This window comes from Physeter macrocephalus, chromosome 4 (genome assembly GCF_002837175.3).
Source record: "Physeter macrocephalus isolate SW-GA chromosome 4, ASM283717v5, whole genome shotgun sequence".
Classification (NCBI taxonomy): domain Eukaryota; kingdom Metazoa; phylum Chordata; class Mammalia; order Artiodactyla; family Physeteridae; genus Physeter; species Physeter macrocephalus.
Window position 1 is genome coordinate 72,420,868 of NC_041217.1, and position 27,151 is coordinate 72,448,018.

General features: G+C 37.9%; 1 protein-coding gene across 1 annotated transcript in view; it reads left to right on the forward strand.

The window, feature by feature from the left end:
- ASH1L (ASH1 like histone lysine methyltransferase) overlaps window positions 1-27,151 on the forward strand; it is a 237,333-nt gene that overhangs the window by 190,954 nt on the left and 19,228 nt on the right. The window contains exons 12-16 of the mRNA XM_024116023.3: window positions 10,625-10,831; window positions 10,958-11,104; window positions 25,782-25,890; window positions 26,327-26,491; window positions 26,651-26,745. Of these exons, the coding sequence (XP_023971791.1) occupies window positions 10,625-10,831; window positions 10,958-11,104; window positions 25,782-25,890; window positions 26,327-26,491; window positions 26,651-26,745 (723 nt within the window). The remainder of the gene's footprint in view (window positions 1-10,624; window positions 10,832-10,957; window positions 11,105-25,781; window positions 25,891-26,326; window positions 26,492-26,650; window positions 26,746-27,151) is intronic.

Consider the following 27,151-nt stretch of genomic DNA (forward strand, 5'->3'; position numbering starts at 1 on the left):
AACAGTGAGAGGCCCGCGTACCGAAAAAAAAAAAAAAAAATCAGCCCTTGCTATAATATTATTCTGCAACTTGGAGAATATGTTTTCATATGAGTAAGTATATACCTCATTTCGTTTTAATAGCTGCATATTCATTATTTAAATGTACCAAAGTTTACTTCCTTGTTGATAAACCTTTAAGTTGTTTACACTTTTTCATTACAGACTTTGTAGTTTATTCATTCAGCTTTGGTTCCCTATCAACAAGTGGACTCCAGTCTTCTACCAGATGTAACCCCAGACAGAAACTTGTTATATTACCCTACCTCCATAAGTTATTTCCCCTTAGATATACCTGTAATCCATGCTGCTGTATCATCAGATTTGTCAAATGAATAAACTCATTGCATGTAACAAATCACATTTTTATGAAAAATAACACAGCCCCCTTTTTTTTTTTTTGAGGGCAACTTTATTATGCTTTCATTTTAGTCTGGATGTGGTAATAACTTTCCCCCCAAATTTTTTTAATGAGAAATGTGACTTTATTTTACATTTTTGTGAATCTTCTTAATGTCTGGCTTAAATATAGGACAGCTGCATCTATTTTTGCCTTCTATCTGTTGTGATGTTATTCTGGTTTAAATACATGAAGAAATCTGACCTCACATAGGTAAAAAGTTGTAAAAGAGGAAGATTTTAATAATTTCAGATAATTGTAGATATTCTTTGATACTGCAGCAAAATAAATTAATAAATGTAATAGTTCGTTAACACTGCAGTGTTGGAGTATGAAATCAATGGAGTATTAAAATCCATTGGTCTCTCTTGCAATCTAAATGGATTTTTTACCCATGTATGATTTTATCACTTCCTGCATTGGTCATTGAAAAATATTAATTCACTGCATTATATTGCTCTTCCATTTCCTATATGTATCCAAAACAATTCACATTTGTTAATTGCCACTTACTTCATGAGAAAAACTTAAGTATTAAAAAACTGAGAATCGCATGGTAGTTAATGGACACAAGTTTTCCAAAATTCCAGTGTTCACTCAAACTTAAATTTTGTCATTGGAAACATATTTTCAATTGGGTTTCTTGAAGTAACAAGTTCACTTGACTTTCAGTTCCTAGGTTAGAATAACCATTGTCTGTCAGTTCATTTAAGTAAAAACGGTGTTCCATGAAAAAAGCAACTAGTTCAGCTCACTATTCAAATATTTGCACAAGTGCATTCCCTTAAGATAACCATCATACCTCAGTGTGCAGCAGAAGTGCTTTTTGCATACTTCCATTGTGTCATGCAGAATAAAGATTTTGGTTTGTGGGTCAAGATTTAATATTTTTACTACTTTATCAAGAGCATTCTTAGATGATGCTGGCATAGTTCATTTCTACTAGTTACATTCTAGTACAGTTTTGTGCCACTTGCCTTGATTCATACTAAAACTGCAGTTTTACCCACCATTCTTTTACTCCATTAGTACAAATGTCAGCACAACAAATATAATATCTTATAGAGTGTTATTAAAATAGTTTTGACCTCTCGGATCCCTTGGGGTAAGCAGAGCACACTTTGAGAACTGCTGGTCTGGAGACCATGATAGGGCAAAAATCCAGATAACAAGGAAAAGTCTAAGTCCTGCAAGAAATGAGTTGAGCATTATAGTCCTTCACGAACAGAAAGATACAGAGTAAAGAAATTGAAAGGACCTCTTTAAGGTAGAAAAAGGCTCTAAAATTGGCTTTAAAAAGTAGTAGTGGGCTTCCCTGGTGGCGCAGTGGTTGAGAGTCCGCCTGCCGATACAGGGAACACAGGTTCGTGCCCCAGTCCGGGAGAATCCCACATGCTGCGGAGCGGCTAGGCCCGTGAGCCATAGCCGCTGAACCTGCACGTCCGGAGCCTGTGCTCCACAATGAGAGAGGCCACAACAGTGAGAGGCCCGCGTACCGCAAAAAAAAAAAAAAAAAAAGTAGTAGTATTTCAATAGGTAGGAAAATATGTTAACAGATCATAAATTTGCATGTAAATACTCTTGAGTTATTTAAATTCAGGGTTGCCTATTTTAGAAAACTCTTATACTTCTTTTTATAGTCAACCTAAGATTATGTACATAATGAAGGAGAGTAGATGACAGATGCTCTGGTTAATAATTTTAACGATTGAACAATTCTTAGTATTTAGTTTGCTTCATAATGACCTATTTTTGGTAGTAAATTTGCTATGCTAGTTGTTTTATATAAGCTACTATTAAAACATCTTTAGCTTATACCAAATGGTGCACAGTGGAAAAGAGTAGCTAAACTTAAAAATTAGTGATGGAAAATTCATAAAATTAAAAATTAAATCTTTATTTTTTTAGTCAGTGCATATTAAATCTTGTGGCTGTTTGACCCATTGTATAAATTAGATATTGAAATTGATAGTATTTTTTTGTTTCAGGAAAATATCTAAGGCAAAAGAGAATTGATTTTCAGCTTCCCTATGACATCCTTTGGCAGTGGAAACATAATCAGGTATGAGCGTATCTTAACCATGTTTCATTCATAAGTGGTAAACGGGGGAAATGGGGGTGCAAGTCTTTTTCTCTGCCTCCTTGTTATGCTCTCATCTTAGGAAGTATAGAGAAGTGTCCCTGTGAAGGTTAGAGACTAAGAAAAATGAATTTGCATCCATATTTAATGTGACCTCTTTGCCTTTACTCATACTTCAAAATAGCATTAAGTTCCTGCTTCCTTAGGAAACCTTCTGTTATTATTCTGGACTTTTATTTTGGTGGCAAAGATTCTGTTCTGTAAGAATCCTGTTTGATGCAGGTCTCAAGGGAATTTAGATGTACTGCCAGCAGCGCTAAGAAATTTCAGGCTTTATTTTTGTTGGCTCCTTCCCATCAGTTTGGAATTTATTTTTCACATGTAAAAGAGAGTCTTCTACCAAAGGAAACAGGGAAAATATTTAACACTCTTGTACTTTTAAAAGATATTTAAATATATTGGGAACTAAAAATGGGAAGGTGCTGTTTTTCTCTCTTGCTTACCTAATTGAAATGTTTCCCCCAGTTATTTTTATATTAAGCTAAAGCCCCCAGAATCCGTATTGAGAACAACCATTGGGAAATAGTCATGCAAATGAGGTAAATAGGCTCCTGAGTTTTGCCAGAATTCCACCAAAGTTTGACTTTGGAAAGCCAAAAGCAATGAACATTCCCGTCTACATTCTCTTCTCTGGTGGCCTCTCTTGAATTCTAAGAGGATCAGTATGTTAGATATTTGTCTCAGAGAGTTCATAACAATGAAGGAGATAGTGTTTTGAATCTATACCGACTGAAAAATGATGGTGGGATTATTCTTATAGATTAGTACACTCTAGCTTAAACCAAGTTGCCTTTTTAGTGGGGATACTGTCTTCTATGGCAAAACACTGACCGACTGACCTAATACATTTTCTTCCTAATGCATTCTTTATTGCAGTATGAGAGTACCATTATCCTGCCTGCCATCTCCCCTTTGTTCACTAAATTAATTGATTTAATTAAAACGTGAAATGTGTTTCCCTACAACACTCACCCTGAAAAAGCCAGGGTTCTCATCTTTTTCATTTCATATACCTACGCAGCCCATCTAAACAAGCCCTGTGCAAGTTTTCCATTCTTTTCATAGCGGCAGATACAATCTTAATTTATCCAAATGAAAAACTTTGATCTGCAGTGTGATTTTCATTTACGTCTGTCTAATAACTTGCTGAAGAAACATCTAACAAAAAATGCATTTTCTTTAAACTACTTAGTATTGCTTCTGTTGAATCTAGTTCTCTCTTAAACCCTGATCTAGTAAGTCACCTTTTATTTCAGGGTAAAAAAGTGATCACACCAAGTTTACCTCAAATTATCCAACCCAGAAAGTCTTGTAAATGTTTCCATACGAGCAGAGTACGTGGATAATTTCCTCTATTTTTAGTGATTGATACTGTTTTCTGGCATTTGAAGTTGAACGCTATATCAAGATTTTTCTGTTTTTTCTTCTAGCTATACAAGAAACCAGATGTCCCACTATATAAAAAAATCCGTTCAAGTGAGTAACGTGGGAGCTATTTTTTCTGCCTCCATACAATCAGTGTTCTTAGCCTGGCACTTAAAAAATTATCCTATATATTCACAAACTATTCTTTGCTGTCTTCTCTCAAGATGTCTACGTTGATGTCAAACCCCTTTCTGGTTATGAGGCTACCACTTGTAACTGTAAGAAACCGGATGATGACACCAAAAAGGGCTGTGTGGATGACTGCCTCAATAGGTACTGTACTAAACTGATTCTGTAAGCACAGGCTTTAAGATCTGTAAGATATTTCATTTAGGGGAATTCCCTGGCGGTCCAATGGTTAGGACTCTGTGCTTTCACTGCCGAGGGCCCAGGTTCAATCCCTGGTTGGAGAACTAAGATCCCACAAGCCATGTGGCGTGGCCAAAAAAAAAAAAGTCACTTCATTTAGAGGGAAAGGTTAAATAGGCTCTTTGATTTCCCCTCAAGAAATTGCACAAAGAAAGTATATAAAACCTAATTGTTGGGCTGTCTCAGTCTGCTTGGGCTTCTATAACAAAATGTCATAGACTTAAACAACAGAAACTTATTTCTCACAGTTCTGGAAGCTGCGAAGTCCAAGGGCAAATTGCCAGCAGATTCAGTGTCTGATGAGGACCCACTTCCTAGCTTATAGACAGCTGCCTTCTCCCTGTGTGCTCATATGGCCTTTCCTCAGTGCATGCTCATGGTAGAGAGAAAGAGAGAGAGAGAGATTTCTCTTTCTCTTCCTCTTCTTAGAAGAGCACCAATCCCATTAGGAGGTTCTCACCCTTCTGACCTAATATAAACCTATTTGACTCCCAAAGACCCTACTTCCAAATACTGTCTCCCTGGAGGCTAGAGCTTCAACTATGAATTTTGAGGGGACACATTCAGCCCATAACATGGCTAAATAGAGTAACAGAAAACAGTGTGATCTAGAGTCTTATGTCCTCAGGTTTAAATCCTCTTACTACTTAAGAGACCTGAGGAAAGTTCTTTAACCCCTCTAATAAAAATAATACCATCTTTATGGAGGGGTTTATGAGGATTATATGAAACAATGTTTATAATTCATTAAGCACAGTTGTAGAAACCTTCCTAGATCTCAGTATATGGTAGCCATAATGAGGGAGTAAAAGTAGGATGATGGCAGTGAAAGAGAAGAAAGAGGCCATGATATATTTCGGCGGGGGGAAACTAAGTTGATAAGCCATTAGCATATAGCAGATATACACATGATGATTGAGTCAGTGATGCTAATGAGAGATGGTTATGCTATTGTCAGAGATAGAAAGGTGGAATCTAACTGGTTTGGAGATAAAAATTATGATTTTGATTTGGGACCACTGAGTTTTAAATGACATTGAGATTTCAAAATGGAAATGTCTAATTGATACAAAGGAGTAGAGATAGAATTTGTTGGTTTTTAGTAACATAAGCATATTTATAGCAAAAAAAGAATTAATGAACTTCCCATCAATGCTCCTTGTTCTAGATAGCTTTCCTAGAAAAAGACAGCTGCTTTCCCAGTCTCCATCTCTAGTCAGCTGTCCTGCGGGCTGAGGGAATCAGCATTTCTGCTTTAGCGTGCCAGTTGGGGAATTCCCCTTAGGTACATCACTGTAAATTCACATCTTGTCATTGTACATACATACAGTTGTACATAGTAGTAATAGCTTGGTGTTATAGATAGCTGATTTTTTTCACTCACAGCTATTTTATATATGCACTTTTATGTATCATTGTGATCCACAAGCTCATCCTTTTTAGGTTAGTATGTTACAGTTTGCCCTTCTTCTGTTGTTCGTTATTCAAGTTATTTTTAATGTTTTGCTATTTAAAATGGCACTACTATGAAACTCTTTGTGTAGATTCCTTTCTTTTTTAACCCTTAGAGTGTATTCTCAAAAGAAGAAATACCTGTACAAACTATAAGGACATATATATAATTTTTACTGTATACTATCCAATAGCTGTCATGAAATATTGAGTTAATTTTTGGTATCACCACCAATATATAAATATATTTATTTCCCCATAGTTCCACCGCCTTTAGTTATTAACATCTAACTTTATTTCTAGTGCTTTAGTATTTTGGAGTATCGTATGTCCTTAAAGTTGTTTAAATGTGCATCTCTTTCTGTGCTTGTTTGTATGATATTTTATTGTCTATGAAATTACTATAATATAACTGCCTCATTGCTTATTTTCTCTCTTTCTCACAATAGTCCAAGGAGGTAGGTGATAGTTTTACATTGTACAGATGAAGAAACCTAGATTTTGGATGGTAAATTGCTCCACATTACATAAGACAAGTGACAGAGACAGAATTTGAACCCACATGTGTTTGATTCAAAAGTCATGTTCTTTCCACTGTACCACACTGCTTATTGTATACGTATTGATAGTCTTTTAATCTCTTAAAAATTGAAATTTGAACATTTACCTTTACATAATAACATTGGTTGCCTTATATCATTTAGTATGGGTATCACATTTATCCTTCCCATTATGTTGTCATTGTTCCCAAAAAAACCAAAACTTACCCCTAAATAAGAAATAAACACTCAGACACAGTACTGCCAACTTTGTGTCATGAGAATATGAGCACTACATCATCATGTATCTAATGAATGTGATAAATGTATAAATAACTAAGAAAAATTAAAATATGTTATTCGGTGGGTGCTTCCTTATATATTTAAAAGTAACCCTCATAAAGATTCAGTTAAATGGAGCTATCTAAAATGTAGGGTGGCTTTGTCTTACCTGTCTTTGTATTCAAAGTTCTGTAAATATTTAAGGGGGTGGGGGAGTTAAAGGATTGGCAGGATCCACTTTCACATCCATGCAAGACTCATATGTAGAACTGTACTTACTTGTAAGTAGCCGAGGGAACACTTGATTCAGGACTATATTTTTTAAATTTTTATTTATTTATTTATTTTTGGTTGCATTGGGTCTTCGTTGCTGAGTGCAGATTTTCTCTAGTTACATCAAGCCGGGCCTGCATCGCGGTGCACGTGCTTCTCGTTGCGGTGGCTTCTCTTGTTGCGAAACACGGGCTCTAGGCACGCGGGCTTCAGTAGTTGTGGCATGTGGACTCAGTAGTTGTGGCTCGAGGGCTCTAGAGTGCAGGCTCAGTAATTGTGGTGCATGGGCTTAGTTGCTCCGCGACATGTGGGATCTTCCCAGACCAGGGAATCGAACCCCCATGTCCCCCACATTGGCAGGTGGATTCTTAACCACTGTACCACCAGGGAAGTCCCAGGACTATTTTTAAAACAAATAATGGGGTTTTACAATTACTTTAAACACTTGTTCTCCTTTCTTCCAAACAATTTCTAGTCACCAACACTGTTTATAAACACTACAGATCTTCCTTGGTGGATATTTGTTTCTGTACACCATCCATATCAAACCCATTGCTGCTCCAGAACATTCCTCTTTCCCTGGAACAGAGTCTTGTCATTCATTTCAAGCTATTTTTTAATGCTGTACCCATTTGCTCATAGCACATACAGAGCCCACTCCTTCAGCTCTCCAAAAGGACAGACATGGTGTGTAACAAAACTGAATACTTAGGAGAAGATAAATGTATATTACCTGGTGAGACTTATGCCACCAGTGGTGATTACTTTCGGAGTTCACAGGCCCTAAACTGAACATCAGGGCCCCTGTCTAACTCCCTATTAGAGTCTATCTATGCTACTTTGTTGAGAGCAGTTCACTTCCACTTGCCCACCAATGAGAATCTCTAGGAGCCTTCACCTTTTGCTCTAGAAGAACCCTGTTCCTCAAATTCTTGGTCCTAAAAAGTCGGGATTGAATGATCCTCTCCCCTGCCTCCAAGGCTTACTCCTTCCTACCTAGCATGATTCATAGTAGGAACATTCATTTCATTTAAGTGAAAACACATTTCCATTTACAGGAATGGTCGGACCTCCATAGCTAGTGAAGTCAATCACATTAGTACATTTCTCAATGATTGTTTAACCTTAAATCTTACCATGTGAGAGAAAGAGCAATCAGATGATCTATATTTAGAGGGGGGAAAAATTCTCTAATTTTTCAAGGGCATTATGACTACAGGTAATGGCAATTTACATTGCTAAATCAGAGTCTTCCCATCTTGGTTTGCAGCATCTACTTTCAGATTTTGGTAACTTTATAGTTTTGTTTTCCAGACAATGAATAGAAACATGTTTTACTTTTTATACAGCTAAAGGGCTTATCTTGGTCATTTATCAAAACAAACAGAATAGGACTTCCCTGGTGGTGCAGTGGTTAAGAATCACCTGCCAATGCAGAGGACACGGGTTCAAGCCATGGTCCAGGAAGATCCCACATGCTGTGGAGCAACTAGGCCCGTGCACCACAACTACTGAGCCTACGCTCTAGAGCCCAGAGCAACCAAGCCTGTGCACCACAACTACTGACCCTACGTTCTAGAGCCCATGTGCCACAATTACTGAAGCTCACGCACCTAGAGCCCATGCTCCACAACAAAAGAAGCCACCACAATGAGAAGCCCGAGCACCGCAACGAAGAGCAGCAGCAAAGACCCAACGCAGCAAAAACTAAATTAATTAATTATTTTTAAAAGCCATGAAAATGAATAAGCCTTCTGAAGAAAAGAGGAGCAATAAATATACCATGGAAAGTAGAGAGGAGAAAAGGATTCCTGTTTAAAAAAAAAAAAAAAGACAGGAATTGTTATTGTAAAGGTGCGAAGTCCATTATCATAAAAGATCAACAAAGCCCAAAATAGGAGGACAGTTCTAGGTGGGGTGTTCGTCAATATCCATGCAGCAAAGAAATCAGCAAAACAAAGAAAAACTGTGGTGAATTTGACAGTAAGGCAGTGTCTTTACAAGTTAAGCTGATTGTCTTAAATTTTTTAAAATATATTTTTATTCTTCTTTTATTTATTTGTTTATTTATGGCTGTGTTGGGTCCTCATTGCCACACGTGGGCTTTTTCTAGTTGTGGCGAGGGGGGCTACTCTTCATTGCTATGCACGGGCTTCTTATTGTGGTGGCTTCTCTTGTTGTGGAGCATGGGCTATAAGCGCGCGGGCTTCAGTAGTTGTGGCATGCCGGCTCAGTTGTTGTGGCTCGCAGGCTCTAGAGCACAGGCTCAGTAGTTGTGGCACACGGGCTTAGCTGCTCCGCAGCATGTGGGATCTTCCTGGACCAGGGCATGAACCCGTGTCCCCTGCATTGGCAGGCGGATTCTTAACCACTGAGCCACTAGGGAACTCCCTGATGGTCTTAAATTAAAGAATAGTCCAGTGGATACTTTTTCTGCTTACTGCTCATTTATGTGATTTGACACTGTGGGCAACAAAGACCCAATGCAGCCAAAATAAATAAAAATAAAACAAATAAATTTATTTAAAAAATATTATCTTTATCTAAAGGGCAAACAGCCCACAGTTAACCACTGTGCCACCAGGGAAGCCCAGGATAATATCTTTTTGAAGAATAAATCAAACAACTCTGAAAGTACTTTAAATTGTAAACTGTGGGCTTCCCTGGTGGCACAATGGTTAAGAATCTGCCTGCCAATGCAGGATACACAGGTTCAAGCCCTGGTCTGGGAAGATCCCACATGCCACGGAACAGCTAAGCCCACAAGCCACAACTCCTGAGCCCATGTGCCACAACTACTGAAGCCCACGCACCTAGAGCCCATGCTCCGCAACAAGAGAAGCCCACGCACCTCAACGAAGAGTAGCCCCTGCTCTCTGCAACTAGAGAAAACCCACTCACAGCAACAAAGACCCAATGCGGCCAAAGATAAATAAATAAATAAATTTTTTTTTTAATTAGAAAAAAAATCCTCCTGCCAATGCAGGGGACACGGTTTCAAGCCCTGGTCCAGGAAGATCCCACATGCACCACAACTACTGAGCCTGTGCTCTAGAGCCCGTGAGCCACAACTACTGAGCCCGCATGCTACAACTGCTGAATCCCGCGTGCCTAGAGCCCATGCTCCGCAACAAAGAGAAGCCAATGCAATGAGAAGCCTGCACACCGCAATGAAAAGTAGCCCCTGCTCGCCACAACTAGAGAAAGCCTGCGCGCAGCAACGAAGACCCAACACGACCAAAAATAAATAAATAAATTTATTAAAAAATAAAATGGTTCTGATGATAAATGTTATAGTAAATTTTATGTGTATTTTACCACAATTTTTAAAAAAATCTGTAAATGGCTGTGAGCTACTTCAGAACAATAGTGCAGTGTAATCATCAAATTATTAATTCCTCTATGGGTTACAGTTCATACATTCTTAGCCCAGAACTAAAGATGATAGTGTTTACCCAGGATGCTGAGTGGACAATTAACTCATTAATTTATAAGAAACATCAGTGTTTGCAACTTGACTTGGAAATTTTCAGTATTATTTTTGAACTTAGACATTATTACCTTGTTAACTTTGTTAACCAGTCTAACCTTATTAAAATAAAAATTAATTTTATGCATTCATTTTTAAAATTCCTATGTAAAAAATGGGTTCATGAAGGTTATATATAGTGTTAATTGACATACAATTATTCCTTTTCTTTCTAGAATGATCTTTGCTGAGTGTTCCCCCAACACTTGCCCCTGTGGTGAGCAGTGCTGTAACCAGAGGATACAGAGGCATGAGTGGGTGCAATGTCTAGAACGATTTCGAGCTGAGGAAAAAGGTTGGGGAATCAGAACCAAAGAACCCCTAAAAGCTGGGCAGTTCATCATTGAATACCTAGGGGAGGTTGTCAGCGAACAGGAGTTCAGGTACAGTGGTAAATGATACTCCAGTAAAATGGCAAAGTTACCAGATTAGTATGGAAAAATGAAATATTTGAAATTTACTTTCAACTTAATCATTAATTGGCTTTCAATCATTTCTCTCCTCTTTAGGAATAGGATGATTGAGCAGTATCATAATCACAGTGATCACTATTGTCTGAACCTGGATAGTGGGATGGTGATTGACAGTTACCGCATGGGAAATGAGGCCCGATTCATCAACCACAGCTGTGACCCAAATTGTGAAATGCAGAAATGGTAAGAAAGCAGGGGAAGGTGAAGACAAGACTCCAACAGAGCAGAGAGCTTTGAGGACATCCAGAGATTGATCTTTCCACAATTTTAGTCAGCTAACACAAAGCAGCTCAGGCAATTCCCTATTATACCAGATCCTCCAGGTAGAGAGTAAGCTCATACTATTTCTTCACACTTCATCGTAACTACTCACTCCCAGAAGAATGTTATATTTTGTGTGTGTGTGTGTGTGTGAGATAATACCTAATATTTATTGACTGCTTACTATGTGCCAAGCACTATGTTACGTGGTTCTTCTCACATCCATGCATTTAGCATATTTATCACATCCTCACTGGATTTGTCACAATGAGAAATAAAAGTAATAGATTAGAATCTAATTGAGAATGAAAAAATGCATCTAAAAAATAGTTTAGAAAAGATAACATGTTAGGAGAGGATTCTGAGAAGATGATAGAGTAGGAAGCACAAGGAATCTGTCTCCCTTTAGACAATTGCACTAGCGGAATCTGTTTGATAAAACTCTTTTGGAACTCTGGGGTCTGTTGAAGGCTTGTAACGTCCAGGGGAAGTTTTAGATGGTCAGTTGTGGATCATTTCAGTCAATTTGACGTGTTAGCACAGTAGCAGCTACTCATCCCTACCCACAGCCACATGGCAGGCAGCTGTGCAAGTGTTCCTGAAATATCTTGCATACAGCTTGCAGATGCTAGGGTGGATAAAAAGGACCCTGTTCTCCAAATATTAGGTACCTATGCTCTGATTGCTTCTTCTGATCACAGAGGTGCAAAGAAGCAGGCAGCCACTGTGTACCTCCACCATTGTTGCAATCCCTCTCCCTCCAGCTAAAGCGACTCCCGGGAGATTTTAAGGGTGCCCTCTTTTCGCCACCTTCATTTTTTGCTTACCCTTTTGGGACAGAAATTAAAGACTAAGATGTTAAAAAACAACTGCATATATGAGAGGAAATAGACAGTGACTGCCCACATCCAATGAAAGGATTGGATAAGACACTAAGTTTACACCTGAGGCTGATCCTTGGCACAGAGACAGCCTACAGCAATCAAAAAAAGAAAAATAATAACAAAAAACAGCAAACTGGATGGAGAATCTTTAATTTCCAGAGTTACCACATTATTCGACTCAAATGTCCAGTGTTCAACAAAAAAATCACAAGGAATACAAAGACACAAGAAAGTATTGTCCATTCAAAGCAAAAAAATAATTCAGTAGAATCTGAACCTAAAATGGACTTAATGGCAGATACATTAGACAAAGACTTTTAAACAGCTGCCCTAATCATGCTCAAAGAACTAAAGGAAATTGTCTTGAAAAAAACTTTCTTTCATGAGAAAGTCATGAAAATGATGTTGGAACAAAATGGAAATATCAGTAAAGAGATAGAAAGCCTAAAAAGAAACCAAAAAGGAATTTTGGAGCTGAAAAGTACAGTAATTGAAATGAAAAACTCACTAGATGGATTCAAAGGCAGGTTTGAGCAGGCAGAAGAAAGAAACAGTGAACTTGAAGATGAGGACAATGTAAATTATCAAGCCTGAGGAATAAGAAAAAGATTGAAGAAAAGAGAGCCCTAAGTGACCCGTGGGACACCATCAAGCAGAACAACCTTATGCATTGTGGATGTTCCAGACGGAGAAGACAGATACTAAGAGGCAGAGAGAATATTTAAAGAAATAATGGTTGAAAATTTCCCAAATTTCATGAAAGATGTGAATATAAATATACAGGAAGCTTCCCAAACTCCAAGTAAGATGAACTCAAAGAGACACATACCAAGACATGTTATCATCAGACTTTCAAAAGACAAAGAACAAATCTTGGAAGCAGCACGAGACAAGCAAATCATCACATACAGTAGATCCTCAATAAGAAAGTTTGCAGATTCCTTAACAAAAATTTTGGAGGCCAGAAGACAGTGGGCACTGCCAGTGTATGCAACATGCTAAAAGGATTGCTGTATGTGGCAAAACTGTTCTTCAAAAGTGAGGAAGAAATCAAAACATTCCCAAATAAAAAAGGAGGGAATTCTTGAGTACTAGACCTACCCTGCAAAAATGCTCAAAGGTCTCCTGCAAGTTGAAATGAAAGGACACTAGACAGTACTTCCATGCCATATGGATAAATAAAAAATCTTAATAAAAGTAAATACATGGGCAATTATAAAAGCTAGAATTGTTGTTACAGTGGTTTGTAACTGTAGTTTTTGTTTTCTACATAATTTAGGAGACTAATGCATTTAAAGGAATTATTAGTTTATTTTTTTGTGCACACAGTTATAAAGATGTAATTTTGTCATACTGAAAGGAGTAGAAAGAGAGCTGTAAAGGAGCAGAGTTTTTATATGTTAATTGAAGTTAAGCTGCTATAAATAAAATTATAGTGTTATAACTTCAGGATGTTCAGTATAAGCCTCATGATAACCACAAATGCAATAGCTACAGATGTGTACAGAAGGAAATTAAGAAGGAATTTAAACATTTCACTCCAAAAAATTAAATACTATAGAAAACAGGAATTCAGGCAATGAGGGACAAAAAGCTATAGGGCATATTGAAAACAAATTACACAATGACAGAGATAACTCCCTCCTTATCAATAATTAATTTAAAGGCAAACAGATTAAACTCTCCAGAAGAGAATGGGATTCAACATCATTTATAATAAAAACTCTCAGCAAAGTGGGTAAAGGAATGTACCTCAACATAATCAAGGCCATATATGACAAGCCAACAGGTGGAAGTTTGAAAGCTTTTCTTTTAAGATCAAGAAGAATACAACGATGCCCACTACTACCAGCTCTATTCAACATAATACTGCAAGTCCTACCCAGAGCAGTTAGGCAAGAAAAAATAAATAAAAGGCATCCAGTTGAAAAAGAAGTAAAACTGTCTCTATTTGCAGGTGACATAATATTATATATAGAAAACTCTAAAGACTCCACTAAAAAACTTTTAAAACTGATAAATGAATTCAGTAAAGTTGCAGGAGACAAAATCAGATATAAAAATTAGTTGCAGGGACTCCCCTGGTGGTCCAGTGGCTAAGACTCCATGTTCCCAATACAGGGGGCCCGGGTTCAGTCCCTGGTCTGGGAACTAGACCCCACATGCCGCAACTGAATTCACATGCTGCAACTAACAATCCCACACGCCGCAACTAAAGTCCCCATATGCTGCCGACTAAAGATCCCACATGCCACAACTAAAGATCCCGCATGCCGCGACTAAGACCCAGCGCAGCCAAATTAAATAAATAAATTAAAATATAAATAAATAAAGTTAATAAAATAAAATGCATATTTTTTTAAAATCAGTTGCATTTCCATACGCTAATAACTATCAAAAATTTGTTTAAATCCTGTATGCAATAGCACAAAAAGAATAAAATACCTAGGAATAAACTTAACCAAGGAGGTGAAAGACCTGTACACTGACAACTGTAAGATACTGATGAGAGAACTTCCAGAAGTCACAAATAAATGAAAAGATATTCTGTGCTCATGGATTTGAAGAGTTAATATTGTTTAAATGTCCATACTACCCAAAGCATCCTACAAATTCAGTGCAATAAAAATTAAATTCCAATGGCATTTTTCACAGAAATAGAACAAATAATCCTAAAATTTTTGTGGAACCACAAAAGACCTCAAATAGTCAAAGCAGTCTTGAGAAAGAAGAACTAAGTTGAAGGCATCACACGTCCTGATTTCAAACTATATTACAAAGCTTTAGCAATCTAAACAGTATGATATTGGCAGAAAAACAGATTCACAGATGAATGGAACAGAATAGAGAGCGCAGAAATAAACCCATGCATGTATGGCCAATTTATTATAGAGGAGCCAAGAATATACAATGGGGAAAGGGCAGTCTCTTTAATAAAGGGTGTGGGTAAACTGGATAGCCATATGCAAAAGAATGAAACTAGACCACTATCTTTGAACATACACAGAAATCAACTTAAAGACTTGAATGTAAGACCTAAAACCATAAAACTCCTAGAAGGAAACAGAGGGTAAGCTCCTTGACGTCAGTCTTGGCAATGATATTTTTTTGGTTTTAACACCAGGAGGAAGGCACTAAAAGCAGAAATGAACAAGTGAGACTAGTCAAACTAAAATGTTCCTATACAGCAGTGAAAACCATAAACAAAATGAAAAGACAACCTACAGAATGGGAGAAAATATTTGCAAATCTGATAAGGGGTTAATCTTCAAAATAAATAAGGAAATCGTCATACAAGTCAGTTGCAAAAAAATCCAATTAAATATAGGAGAGAATCTGAATATACATCTTTTTTATTCAATATTTATTTATTTATTTGGCTACACCAGGTCTTAATTGCAGCAGGTGGGATCTTTAGTTGCAGCAGGCAAACTCTTACTTGCAGCATGTGGGATCTAGTTCCCTGACCAGGAATTGAACCTGGGCCCCCTGCATTGGGAATGTGGAGTCTTAGCCACTGGGCCATCAGGAAGGTCCCTGAATATGTATCTTTTTAAAGAAGACATACAGGTGGCTAACAGGTACATAAAAAGGTGCTTAATGTCACTAATCATCAGGAAAATGCAGGTCAAAACCACTATCACCTCACACCTATTAGAATGGCTATTATCAAACAGACAAGAAGTAGGAAGCGTTAGGAAGTGAAAACAAGGGAACCCTTGTGCACTGTTGGTGGGAATGTAAATTGATGCAGCCACTATCAAAAACTGTTTGGAGGTTCCTCAGAAATTTAAAAATAGAACTGCCATACAGTCCAGCAATTCCATTTCTGGGTATTTATCTGAAGGAACTGAAAACACTAACTCAAAAAGATATCTGTACTCCCATGTTCATTGCATGATTATTTGCAGTAGCTAAGACATGGAAACAACCTGAGTATCCATCAGTGGATGAATGGATAAAGAAAATGTGTATATCTACAATGGAATATTATTCAGCCATAAAAATGAAGGAAATACTGCCATTTGCAACAACATGAATGGGCCTTGAGGGCATTATGCTAAATGAGATAAATCAAACAGGAAGACTAGTACCACATGACCTCACTCATGTGCAGAATCTTAAAAAAAACAACAACTGTTAGATACAAATTGGTGGTTGCCAGAGTTAGGGGTTTGGAGGCTTGGAAAAATGGGTGAAGGTGGTCCAAATAAAATAAGACATGAGGATGTAATGTGCACCATGGTGGCTATAGTTAATAATGATACATTGTATAGTTGAAACTTGCTAAGAGAGTGAATCTTTTTTTATATATATAAATTTATTTTATTTTATTTATTTTTATTTTATTTTTGGCTGCATTGGGTCTTCGTTGCTGCGCACACGCTTTTCTCTGGTTGCGACGAGCAGGGGGCTACTCTCCGTTGCAGTGCATGGGCTTCTCATTGCGGTGGCTTCTCTTGTGGAGCGTGGGCTCTAGGCATGTGGGCTTCAGTAGTTGTGGCCCACAGGCTCTAGAGCACAGGCTCAGTAGTTGTGGCCCACGGGCTTTTTTGCTCCATGGCCTGTGGGATCTTCCCGGACCAGGGCTCAAACCCATGTCCCCTGCATTGACAGGCGGATTCTTAACCACTGCGCCACCAGGGAAGCCCAAGAGAGTGAATCTTAAAGAGCTCATCACCAGAAAATAATTTGATACCATGTGTGGTGATGGACGTTAACTAGACTCATTGTGGTGATCATTTTGCAGTATATACGTATAATGAATCATTATGTTATACCTAAAACTAATATAATATTTTATGTCAATTATACCTCAATTTTTAAAAAAGATTGGCAGAATAGATTAAAAACACGTGATCCAACTATATACTGTGTATAAGAAACTCAATTGACATCCAAAGACACAAACAGGTTGAAATTGAAAGGATGGGAAAAGATATTCCATGTAAATAGTAACCAAAAGAGAGCAGGAATGGCTAAAATAGACTTTAAACCCAAAAAGGTTACGAGAGACAAAGAAGAACATGTGTTTTTTAGAAAGCTTCGGCAAGAAGATCCAAAAACTGTAAGCATTTACACACATAATGACAGAACCTCAAAATATATGTAGCAAAAATGACAGAATTGAAGGGAGAAATAAACAATGCTGCAATAATAATTGGAGACTTCAATACCCCACTCAGTAATGAATACAACAAACAGAAAGATGATAAGTAAGGAACAGAGGTCTTAGCACAATAAACCAACTAGATCTAAAAGATATTACAGACTACTCCACCCAACAACAGCATTTACATTCTTCTCAAGTGCACATGGGACATTTTCCAGGGTAGACTATATGTTAGGCACAAATTCAGTCTCAATAGATTTTAAAACCAAGATATCATAGAAAGTATCTTTTCTGTCCACAGTGGATGAAGTTGGAAATCAGTAACATAAAGGAAACTGGAAATTTTACGAAACTGGAAATTCACACACTTTTAAAACAACCGGTTGGTCAAAAAAGAAATCACAAAGGAAATTAGAAAATACTTAGATATGAATGAAAATGATAACACAACATACCAAAACTTACGGAATGCAGCAGTAGCAGTGCTAAGTAGGAAATTTATAGCTATAAATGCTTACATTAAAAATCAAGAAGGAGCTCAAATCAGCAACCTAACTTTACAACTTAATGACCTAGAAAAAGAACAAACTACACCTAAAGTTAACAGAAGGAAGGAAGAAATAATATAGAGCAGAGATAAGTGAAATAGAGAATAGAAAAACAATAGAGAAAATCAGTGAAACCAAAAGTTGGTTCTTCAAAAAGATAAGCATAGTCAACAAACCGTGGGACTTCCCTGGTGGTGCAGTGGTTAAGAATCCACCTGCCAATGCAGGGGACACAGGTTTGATCCCAGGTCTGGGAAGATCCCACATGCCACAGAGCAGCTAAGCCCATGCACCACAACTACCGAGCCTGTGCTCAAGAGCCCGCAAGCCACAACTACTGAAGCCCATGCACTGCAACGAAGAGTAGCCCCCGTTCGCCTCAACTAGAGAAAGCCCGCGCACAGCAACGAAGACCCAACGCAGCCAAAAATTAATTAATTAAAAAAGAAAAGAATCCACCTTCCAATGCAGGAGATGTGGGTTGGGGAACTAAGCTCCCATGTGCCACAACAAAGACCATGTGTGCTGCAACTAAGACCCAACTCAACCAAAAAAATAAACAAGAAAGAAAATAATTTTTTTTTTTAAAAAGCTAGATGGACAAAGAAAAAAGCACCCAAATTACTAAACTCAGAAATGAAATGAGGGACTTCCCTGGTGGTGCAGTGGGTAAGACTCCGTGCTCCCAGTGCAGAGGGCCAGGGTTCTATCCCTGGTCGGGGAACTGGATCCTGCATGCTGCAACTGAAAGATCCCATGTGCTGCAACTAAGACACAGAGCAGCCAAATAAATAAATAAATGTTTTTTTTAAAAAACAAATGAAATGAAAGTGAGGACATTACTACCAATTCTGCAGAAATGAAAAAGATTATAAGAGAGTACTATGAACAGATGTACACCAAAAAATTGGATAATCTTGTTGAAATGGACAAATTTCTAGAAACACAAAACCTGCTAAAACTACATCATGAAGAAATAAAAAATCTAAATAGATGTATAACTAGTAAGGATATTGAATCAGTAATCAGAAATCTCCCAACAAAGAAAAGCCCTTGACTTGATGGTTTTACTGGTGAATTCTACCAAATTAATGCCAACCCATCTCAAACTTTTCTAAAAATTGAAGAGAAGGAAACACCTCCTTACTCACTGTATGAAGCCAGCATAACCCTGATACCAAAGTTTGGTGAAGACCCTACAAGAAAACTAGATACCAATACCTCTTATGAACATTGATGCAAAAGTCCTCAACAAAATACTAGCAAACAGAATTCAACAGCATATTAAAAGGATTATGCACAATGACCAGGTGGGATTTAATCCTGGAAGGCAAAGATGGTTCAGCATATGAAAATTGACAGTGTGATACACTACATCAATAAAATAAAGGGGAAAAGAAATCACATGGTCATCTCAATTGATGCAGAAAAAACATTTGACAAAATTCAACACCCTTTTATGATAAATGTACTCAACAAGGGCTTCCCTGGTGGCACAGTGGTTAAGAATCCACCTGCCAGTTCAGGGGACATGGGATCGAGCCCTGGTCCAGGAAGATTGCACATGCCACAGAGCAACTAAGTGTGTGTGCCACAACTACTGAGCCTGCGCTCTAGAGCCCACGCGCCACAACTACTGAAGCCCGCGTGCCTAGAGCTCACGCTCCACAACAAGAGAAGCCACCACAATGAGAAGCCCACATGCCACAACAAAGAGTAACCCCCATTCACTGCAACTAGAGAAAGCCCACGCACAGCAACAAAGACCCAACACAGCCAAAAATAAATATAAATGAAATAAATTTTTTTAAAGTACTCAAAATAGGAATAGAAGGACTACCTGAACATAATAAAAGCCATATATGAAAACCCACAGCAAACATAATACTCAATGGTGAAAGACTGAAAGCTTTTCCTCTATGATCAGGGACAAGACAAGGATGCCCACTTTCCTCACTTCTATTCAAAATAATATTGGAAGTTCTAGCCAGAAAAATTAGATAAGAAAGAGATATCAAAGGCATCCAAATTGGAAAAGAAGAATAAAATTTTCTCTATTTGTATATTGTACGGTCTCTTGCAGTTGCGTTTTTATATATAGTGGGCAATCTGAAAAGGAAATTACGAAACCAGTTGCATTTGCAGTATCATGAAAAAGAATGAAGTACTTAGGAATTAACTTAATGAGGTGAAAGAATTGTACAATGAAAGCTATAAAACATTGCTAAAAGAAATTAAAGCTATAAATGAATGGTAACACATCCCATGTTCATAGATTAGAAGATTTAATATTGCTAAAATGTCAGTATTGCCCAAAGTGATCTACAGATTCAATGCAATCCCTATCAAAATCCCAAAGACTTTTTTTTTTCAGAAATAGAAAACCCATCTTAAAATTCATATAGAATCTCAAGGGGGACACACACCCCCGCAAATAACCAAAACAATCCTAAAAAAGAACAAAACTGGAGGAGTCACACTTTTTTATTTCAAAACTTACTACAAAGTTGTAGTAATCAAAGCAGTATGGTATAGGCATAAAAGTCACATAGACTCATGAAGTAGAGTAGAGAACCTTGAAATAAACCTTCACATATTTGGTCAAATGATTTTTTTTACAAGTGTGCCAACACCATTCAATGGAAAAGGGATATAGTCTTTTCAGCAAATGGTGCTAGGAAAACTGAATATCCACATGCAAAAGTATGAAGTTGGTCCCTTACCAAACACCGTATACAAAAATTAATTCAAATCAGTCAAGGACCTAAATGTAAGACCTAAACCAATAAAAGTTGAAGAAGAAAACATAGGACAAAAGTTTCACAGCAGTGGACTTGGCAGTAATTTCTTGGATATGACACCAAAGGTACAGGTAACCAAAGAAAAAATAGACAAATTGGACTTCATAAAAAATTTTAAATCAAAAGACACTATTCCGGGCTTCCCTGGTGGCGCAGTGGTTAAGAATCCGCCTGCCAGTGCAGGAGACACAGGTTCAAGCCCTGGTCCAGGAAGATCCCACATGCCACGGAGCATCTAAGCCTGTGCACCACAACTACTGAAGCCTGTGTGCCTAGAGCCCATGCTCTGCAACAAGAGAAGCCACCGCAATGAGAAGCCCGCGCACCGCAATGAAGAGTAGCCCCCTCTCACCCCAACTAGAGAAGAACCCGCACGCAGCAACGAAGACCCAACACAGCCATAAATAAATAAATAAATAAATTTATTTTTTTATAAAAAGAAGACACTGGGCTTCCCTGGTGGCGCAGTTTTTGAGAATCTGCCTGCTGATGCAGGGGACACGGGTTCATGTCCCGGTCCAGGAAGATCCCACATGCTGCAGAGCGGCTGGGCCCGTGAGCCATGGCCACTGAGCCTGTGCGTCCGGAGCCTGTGCTCCACAACGGGAGAGACCACAACAGTGAGAGCCCCGCGTACCACAAAAAGAAAAAAAAAAAAGACACTATTCCCAGAGTAAAAAGGCAACCCACAGAATGGGAGAAAATATTTTGCAAGTCATATATCTTATAAGGTATTAATATCCAGAATATATAGAGAACCCCTGAAACTCAACAACAAAAAGACAGCCCAATTCAGAATGGACAAAGGACTTGAATATACCTTTCTCCAAAGATTGTACAAATGGCCGATAAGCAAATAAAAAGATGCTCAACATCACTAATCATTAAGGAAATGCAAATCAAAACTATGAGATACCACTTCACACCCTCAGAATGGCTACTGTGAAAATAACAGAAAACAATAAGTGTTGACGAAGATGTGGAGAAAGAGGAACACTTGTGCTCTCTTGGGAATCTAAAAATGGTGTAGCCACAGTGTAAAAGGGTAAGGAGCTTCCTCAAAAAATTAAAAATAAAATTACCCTATGATCCAGCAATTCAGCTTCTGAGTATATACCCAAAAGAATTGAATGCAGGTTCTCAAAGAGATATTTGCATCCCCATATTTTAATTTTTATTTATTTTTGGTTGCGTCGGTCTTAGTTGCTGCACATGGGGATCTTTTGTTGCGGTACGCAGGCTCTTCATTGTGGTGCACAAGCTTCTCTCTAGTTGCGGCACGCGGGCTCCAGAGTGTGTGGCTCTGTAGTTGCAGCACACAGGCTCTTCAGTTGTGGTGCATGGGCTTAGTTGCCCTGTGGCATGTGGGGATCTTAGTCCCCTGACCAGGGATCATACCTGCGTCCCCTGCATTGGAAGGCAGATTCTCAACCACTGGACCACCAGGGAACTCCTTTTTTAAAAAAAAAAAAATATTTATTTATTTATTTAGGCTACACCAGGTCTTAGTTGCAGCAGGTGGGATCTTCGTTGTGGCATGTTTCATTGCAGCATGCGGGATCTTAGTTGCAGCACGCATGTGGGATCTAGTTCCCTGACCAGTGATTGAACCTGCGTCCCCTGCATTGGGAGTGCAGAGTCTTACCCACTGGACTACCAGGGTAGTCTCTGCACCCCCACATTTTATTAACATTATTCATAGTTGCTAAAATATGGAGGCAACCCAGATGTCCGTAATAGATGAAGGGATAAGGAAAATGTGGTTTTTACATACAATGGAATTATTATTCAGCCTTTAAAAGGAAGTTTTGCAGTGTGGTACAACATGGACGAACCTTGAGGACATTATGCTAAGTGAAATAATCCAGTCACAAAATGAAACATACTACTGTATGTTTGAGATACTTATGAGTAGTCAAAATCATAGAGACAGTAGAATGGTGGTTGTACGGGGCTGAAGGGAGGAGGGGTTGGGAGTTGTTGTTTAATAGGTATAGAGTTTCAGTTTTACAAGATGAAAAGAGTTATGGGATTGTATGGTGGAGATAACTACACAGCAATGTGGATGTTCTTTTTTTTTTTTGGCCATACCGCACGTGGCATGTGGGATCTTAGTTTCCCGACTAGGGATTGAATGCACACCCCCTGCAATGGAAGCACGGAATCTTGACCACTGGCCCACCGGGGAAGTCCAATGTGGATGTTCTTAATACCACTAAACTGTACATTTTTAAATGGTTAAGATTATAAACTTTGTTACATGTCTTTTAACATAGTTAAAGAAAAATAGAATAGTGTGAACAACTTTCTATAAGGGTGTCCACTATCACCACTTCTGTTTCACTTCATGAAACATTATTCACCTAGGAATAGATTTAATGAAAGTTTGTAGACCTCTATACTGAAAACCACCAAACATTATTGGGAAAAAGGACAATTAATGGAGAAATATGCCATATTTATGGGTTAGAAATCTCAATATTTTTGAGATGTCAGATCTTACCAACTTGATCTATAAATTCAAATCCAATCAAAATCCAATTTTTATGGAAATTGACTGGCTGATTCTGAAACATATATCTAATTGCAAAAGACCTAAAAAAGGTAAGATAATCCTGAAGAACAAAATTTAAGGACTTAAACTACCTATTTCAAGACTTACTGTAAAGATACACTAATTAAAACTGTACGTATTTGCTTGGGCTAGATTAATAGACAGATGGAATAGAGAGTCCGGGCAAAGACCCATAAATGTACTGTCACCTGATTTTATGACTAAGGTTTCACTGTGAATCAATGAGGAACGGATGGGGACTTCCGTGGTGGTTCAGTGGTTAAGAACCCGCCTTCCAATGCAGGGGAAATGGGTTCGATCCCTGGTCAGGGAACTAAGATCCTGCATGCTGCAAGGGAACCTAAGCCCACATACTGCAGCTGCTGAGCCCGTGCACTCGGGAGCCCATGCGCCACAACTAGAGAGCCCACATGCTGCAATTACTGAGCCAGTGCACCACAACTACTGAGCCCGCGCACTCTGGAGCCCATGTGCCACAATTAGAGAGAAGCCTGCATGCTGCAATGAAAGTTCCCACATGCCACAACGAAGATCCCACCTGGTGCAACTAAGACCCGACACAGCCAAATAAATAAATAAATTTTTTTTAAAGAAATGAGGAAAGGATGGTTTTTTAGTAAGTGGTGCTGAGTCAGTAGGCTCCTACATCAATCCACACACACAAATTAATCTAAGATGAATCTTAGACCTGAATATCACCATTGAAACAATCACCTTTCTAGATGGAAAAATGGGAGAATATTTTTTTATTGATTTTTTTATTGAAGGATAGTTGAATTACCTATACACTGCTGTACAGCAAATATAATACCTATCTCATAAGGTTGTTCTGAGAATTAAGGAGATAACCTGTTACGATTGTGGCACAGTGGTTAAGACTTTGAAGCCAGCCTGCCTTAATTTGAAACTTGATTCCCTCACTTGTTAGCTGTGTGACTTTGGGCAAATTTCTTACATTCACTGTTCATCAGCTTCTTCATTTAGAAAATGGGGGTTATAATACTACCTTTTTCAATATAGTTGTTAGGAGGACTAAGTAAGTTATAACTAATATAACAAGCACTGTGAAAGACAAATATAAGACATGACATCATAAAACTCCTCAAAGAGAATGTGGGCAAAACATCCTCTGGCATAAATTGTAGCAGTTTTCTTAGGTCAATCTCTCAAGGCAATAGAAATAAAAGCAAAAATAAACAAATGGGACCTAATCAGACTTACAAGCTTTTGCACAGCAGAGGAAACCATAAACAAAATGAAAAGACAAACTACAGTTTGGGAGAAAATATTTGCAAACGATGCAACCAAAAAGGGCTTCGTTTCCAAAATATACACACAGCTCATACAACTCAGTAACAAGAAAACAAACAACCCAATCAAAAAATGGGCAGAAGACCTAAATAGACATTTCTCCAAAGAAGACATACAGATGGCCAATAGGCATATGAAAAGATGCTCAACATTGCTAATTACTAGAGAAATGCAAATCAAAACTACAAGGTATCACCTCACACTGGTCAGAATGGCCATCATTAAAAAGTCTACCGATAACAAATGTTGGACAGGGTGTGGCAAAAGGGGAACCCTCTTACACTGTTGGTAGGAATGTAAATTGATGCAGCCACTGTGGAGAACGGTATGGAGGTTCCTTAAAAAACTAGATGTGATCCGGCAATCCCACTCCTGGGCATATATCTGGAAAAAACACTAAATCAAAGATGCATGCACCTTAATGTTCATAACAGCATTATTTATAGCCAAGACATGGAAGCCACCTAAGTGTCCATCAAGAGATGAATGGATAAAGAATATGTGGTGTATATATATACACTAATCAGACATAAAAAAGAATGAAATAATGCCATTTGCAGCAACATGGATGGTCCTAGAGATTATACTAAGTGAAGTAAGTCAGAAAGAGAAAGACAAATACCATATGATATCACTTATATGTGGAATCTAAAATGTACAAATGAACTTATTTACAAAACAGAAACAGACAGACGTAGAAAAACTTATGGTTTCCAAAGGGGAAAGGGGGTGGGGGAGGGATAAATTAGGATTTGGGGATTAGCAGATAAAAACTACTATATATAAAATAGATAAACAACAAGGCCTTACTGTATAGCACAGGAGACTATATTCAGTATCCTGTAATAAACTATAATGGAAAAGAATATGAAAAAAAACAAGCACTCAATAAATGTTAGCTGTAATTATATGTTATTCTATAAAGCATCTAGAACAAACAGTACATGAACGCTCATTAATAACATAGGTAAAATAGAACAAAAGAGACCCTCATGTATAGGTTAGAAAGATGGAGATTAGTAGGAACTAGAAGATTTTTATAGGTAGCCCATAGAAAATAATTTTAATTTGTTTAGTAAGTAGACTAAAGCCATGTGTTAGAAGGACTTTGAATACCAAGCAGGAAAAGTTAAGACCTTTGACAACATAAAACATGTTTTCCAGAAAACTGATTTAGAACTGTTAGTCTGTCAGTATTGTATAGGCTAGATAGAAGAAAAGAGAGATTAAAGATGGAGTGATTGGCCAGGAGACTTGAGTAATTGGATACAGAAACACAGGCAAATTTGAAATCAGTATACCAACTTTTCTGGGTTTGGGGCATGGTATTATGAATCTCTGCCTTTAACTCATTCCTTTCTCTATAGGTCTGTTAATGGAGTATACCGGATTGGACTATATGCTCTTAAAGATATGCCAGCTGGTACTGAACTCACTTATGATTACAACTTTCATTCCTTCAATGTTGAAAAACAGGTAAGAATGATAAATTGAAAAGAGTGTATGACCTTTGTCACAGTGCTCTTTATAACATGGGCCTTCAATTGAACGTTACTGATTTGTAGCCACTGAGAAGTACATTGGAGAAGACAGTTTTTCACTCTTTACTCCATTTATCTAGGATACATAGGTCACAGTTATTCTTTCAGAACTGTGTAGAAGAGACTGCTCAATCATCTTTTGTCTCCAGTCAGTTCTTAACTTTTCTGGTGAAGTTTTCCCAAAATTTAATCTTTCCTTTCTACTACAGTAGAAATCCATTTATATTTATTTTATTCTCAATCAGTTATGTTCCTCTATATGAAAATTTCTTGACTTAAACTTATTGTTGGGTGTCCAGATGCTCAGGCATTCTATTTGAACTTTTAGATGAGACTGCAGGCTAAAAGCATTATTCTCTTTACCTTCAAAGCAACTGTGTAAGTGCGGCTTTGAGAAATGTCGAGGAATCATTGGAGGCAAGAGTCAACGCATGAATGGACTCACCAGCAACAAAAGTAGCCAGCCAGTGACCACACATAAAAAGTCTGGACGGTCAAAAGAGAAGAGGAAGTCTAAGCACAAGCTGAAGAAAAGGGTGAATACTCTCATGGTTTTCCCCAAATAGCTGCTTAGAGGCAATTATTGAAATAAGGGAAATACCAAAGGGTGGCATCTTTAGAGCTGTTTTAATATTCTTTGAGGTGATTTATGATTTATCTTGTTTTTCCTACAATCTGATCCATCTGTTTTTTAGAGAGGCCACCTCTCTGAGGAACCCAGTGAAAACATCAACACTCCAACAAGATTGACCCCCCAATTACAAATGAAGCCAATGTCCAATCGGGAGAGGTAAAAAGGAGATTTGCTTACCTAAACTCTTTAAATTATGTGACTTGCTTGACAATTTAAAAATTATTAAACATCTATATAGTTGAGACATTTCTTTTGTGCAGGAAGGCTTTAAACAAGGATTCAGGGGTGAACTTGGGTGGGGGGAAAAAGTATTTTTTCCCTAATTTCTAACAAATTTAGCATTTCCTTCAAATGTGACTGTAAGCAAAAGAAAAAGATGTGTATATGTGTGTGTGTGTATAGTAGTTGCAGTTTCCATGAGTTTGTCACCAATATTTATACTTTCATATCATGTTATAGGTATTACAGATATCTCAAAATATAATTTACACTCACTTCCATCTTAAAATTACTATGGTTATAAAACCCAGCACTAGATCTTGTCATGTGTTAAAAATTAAGG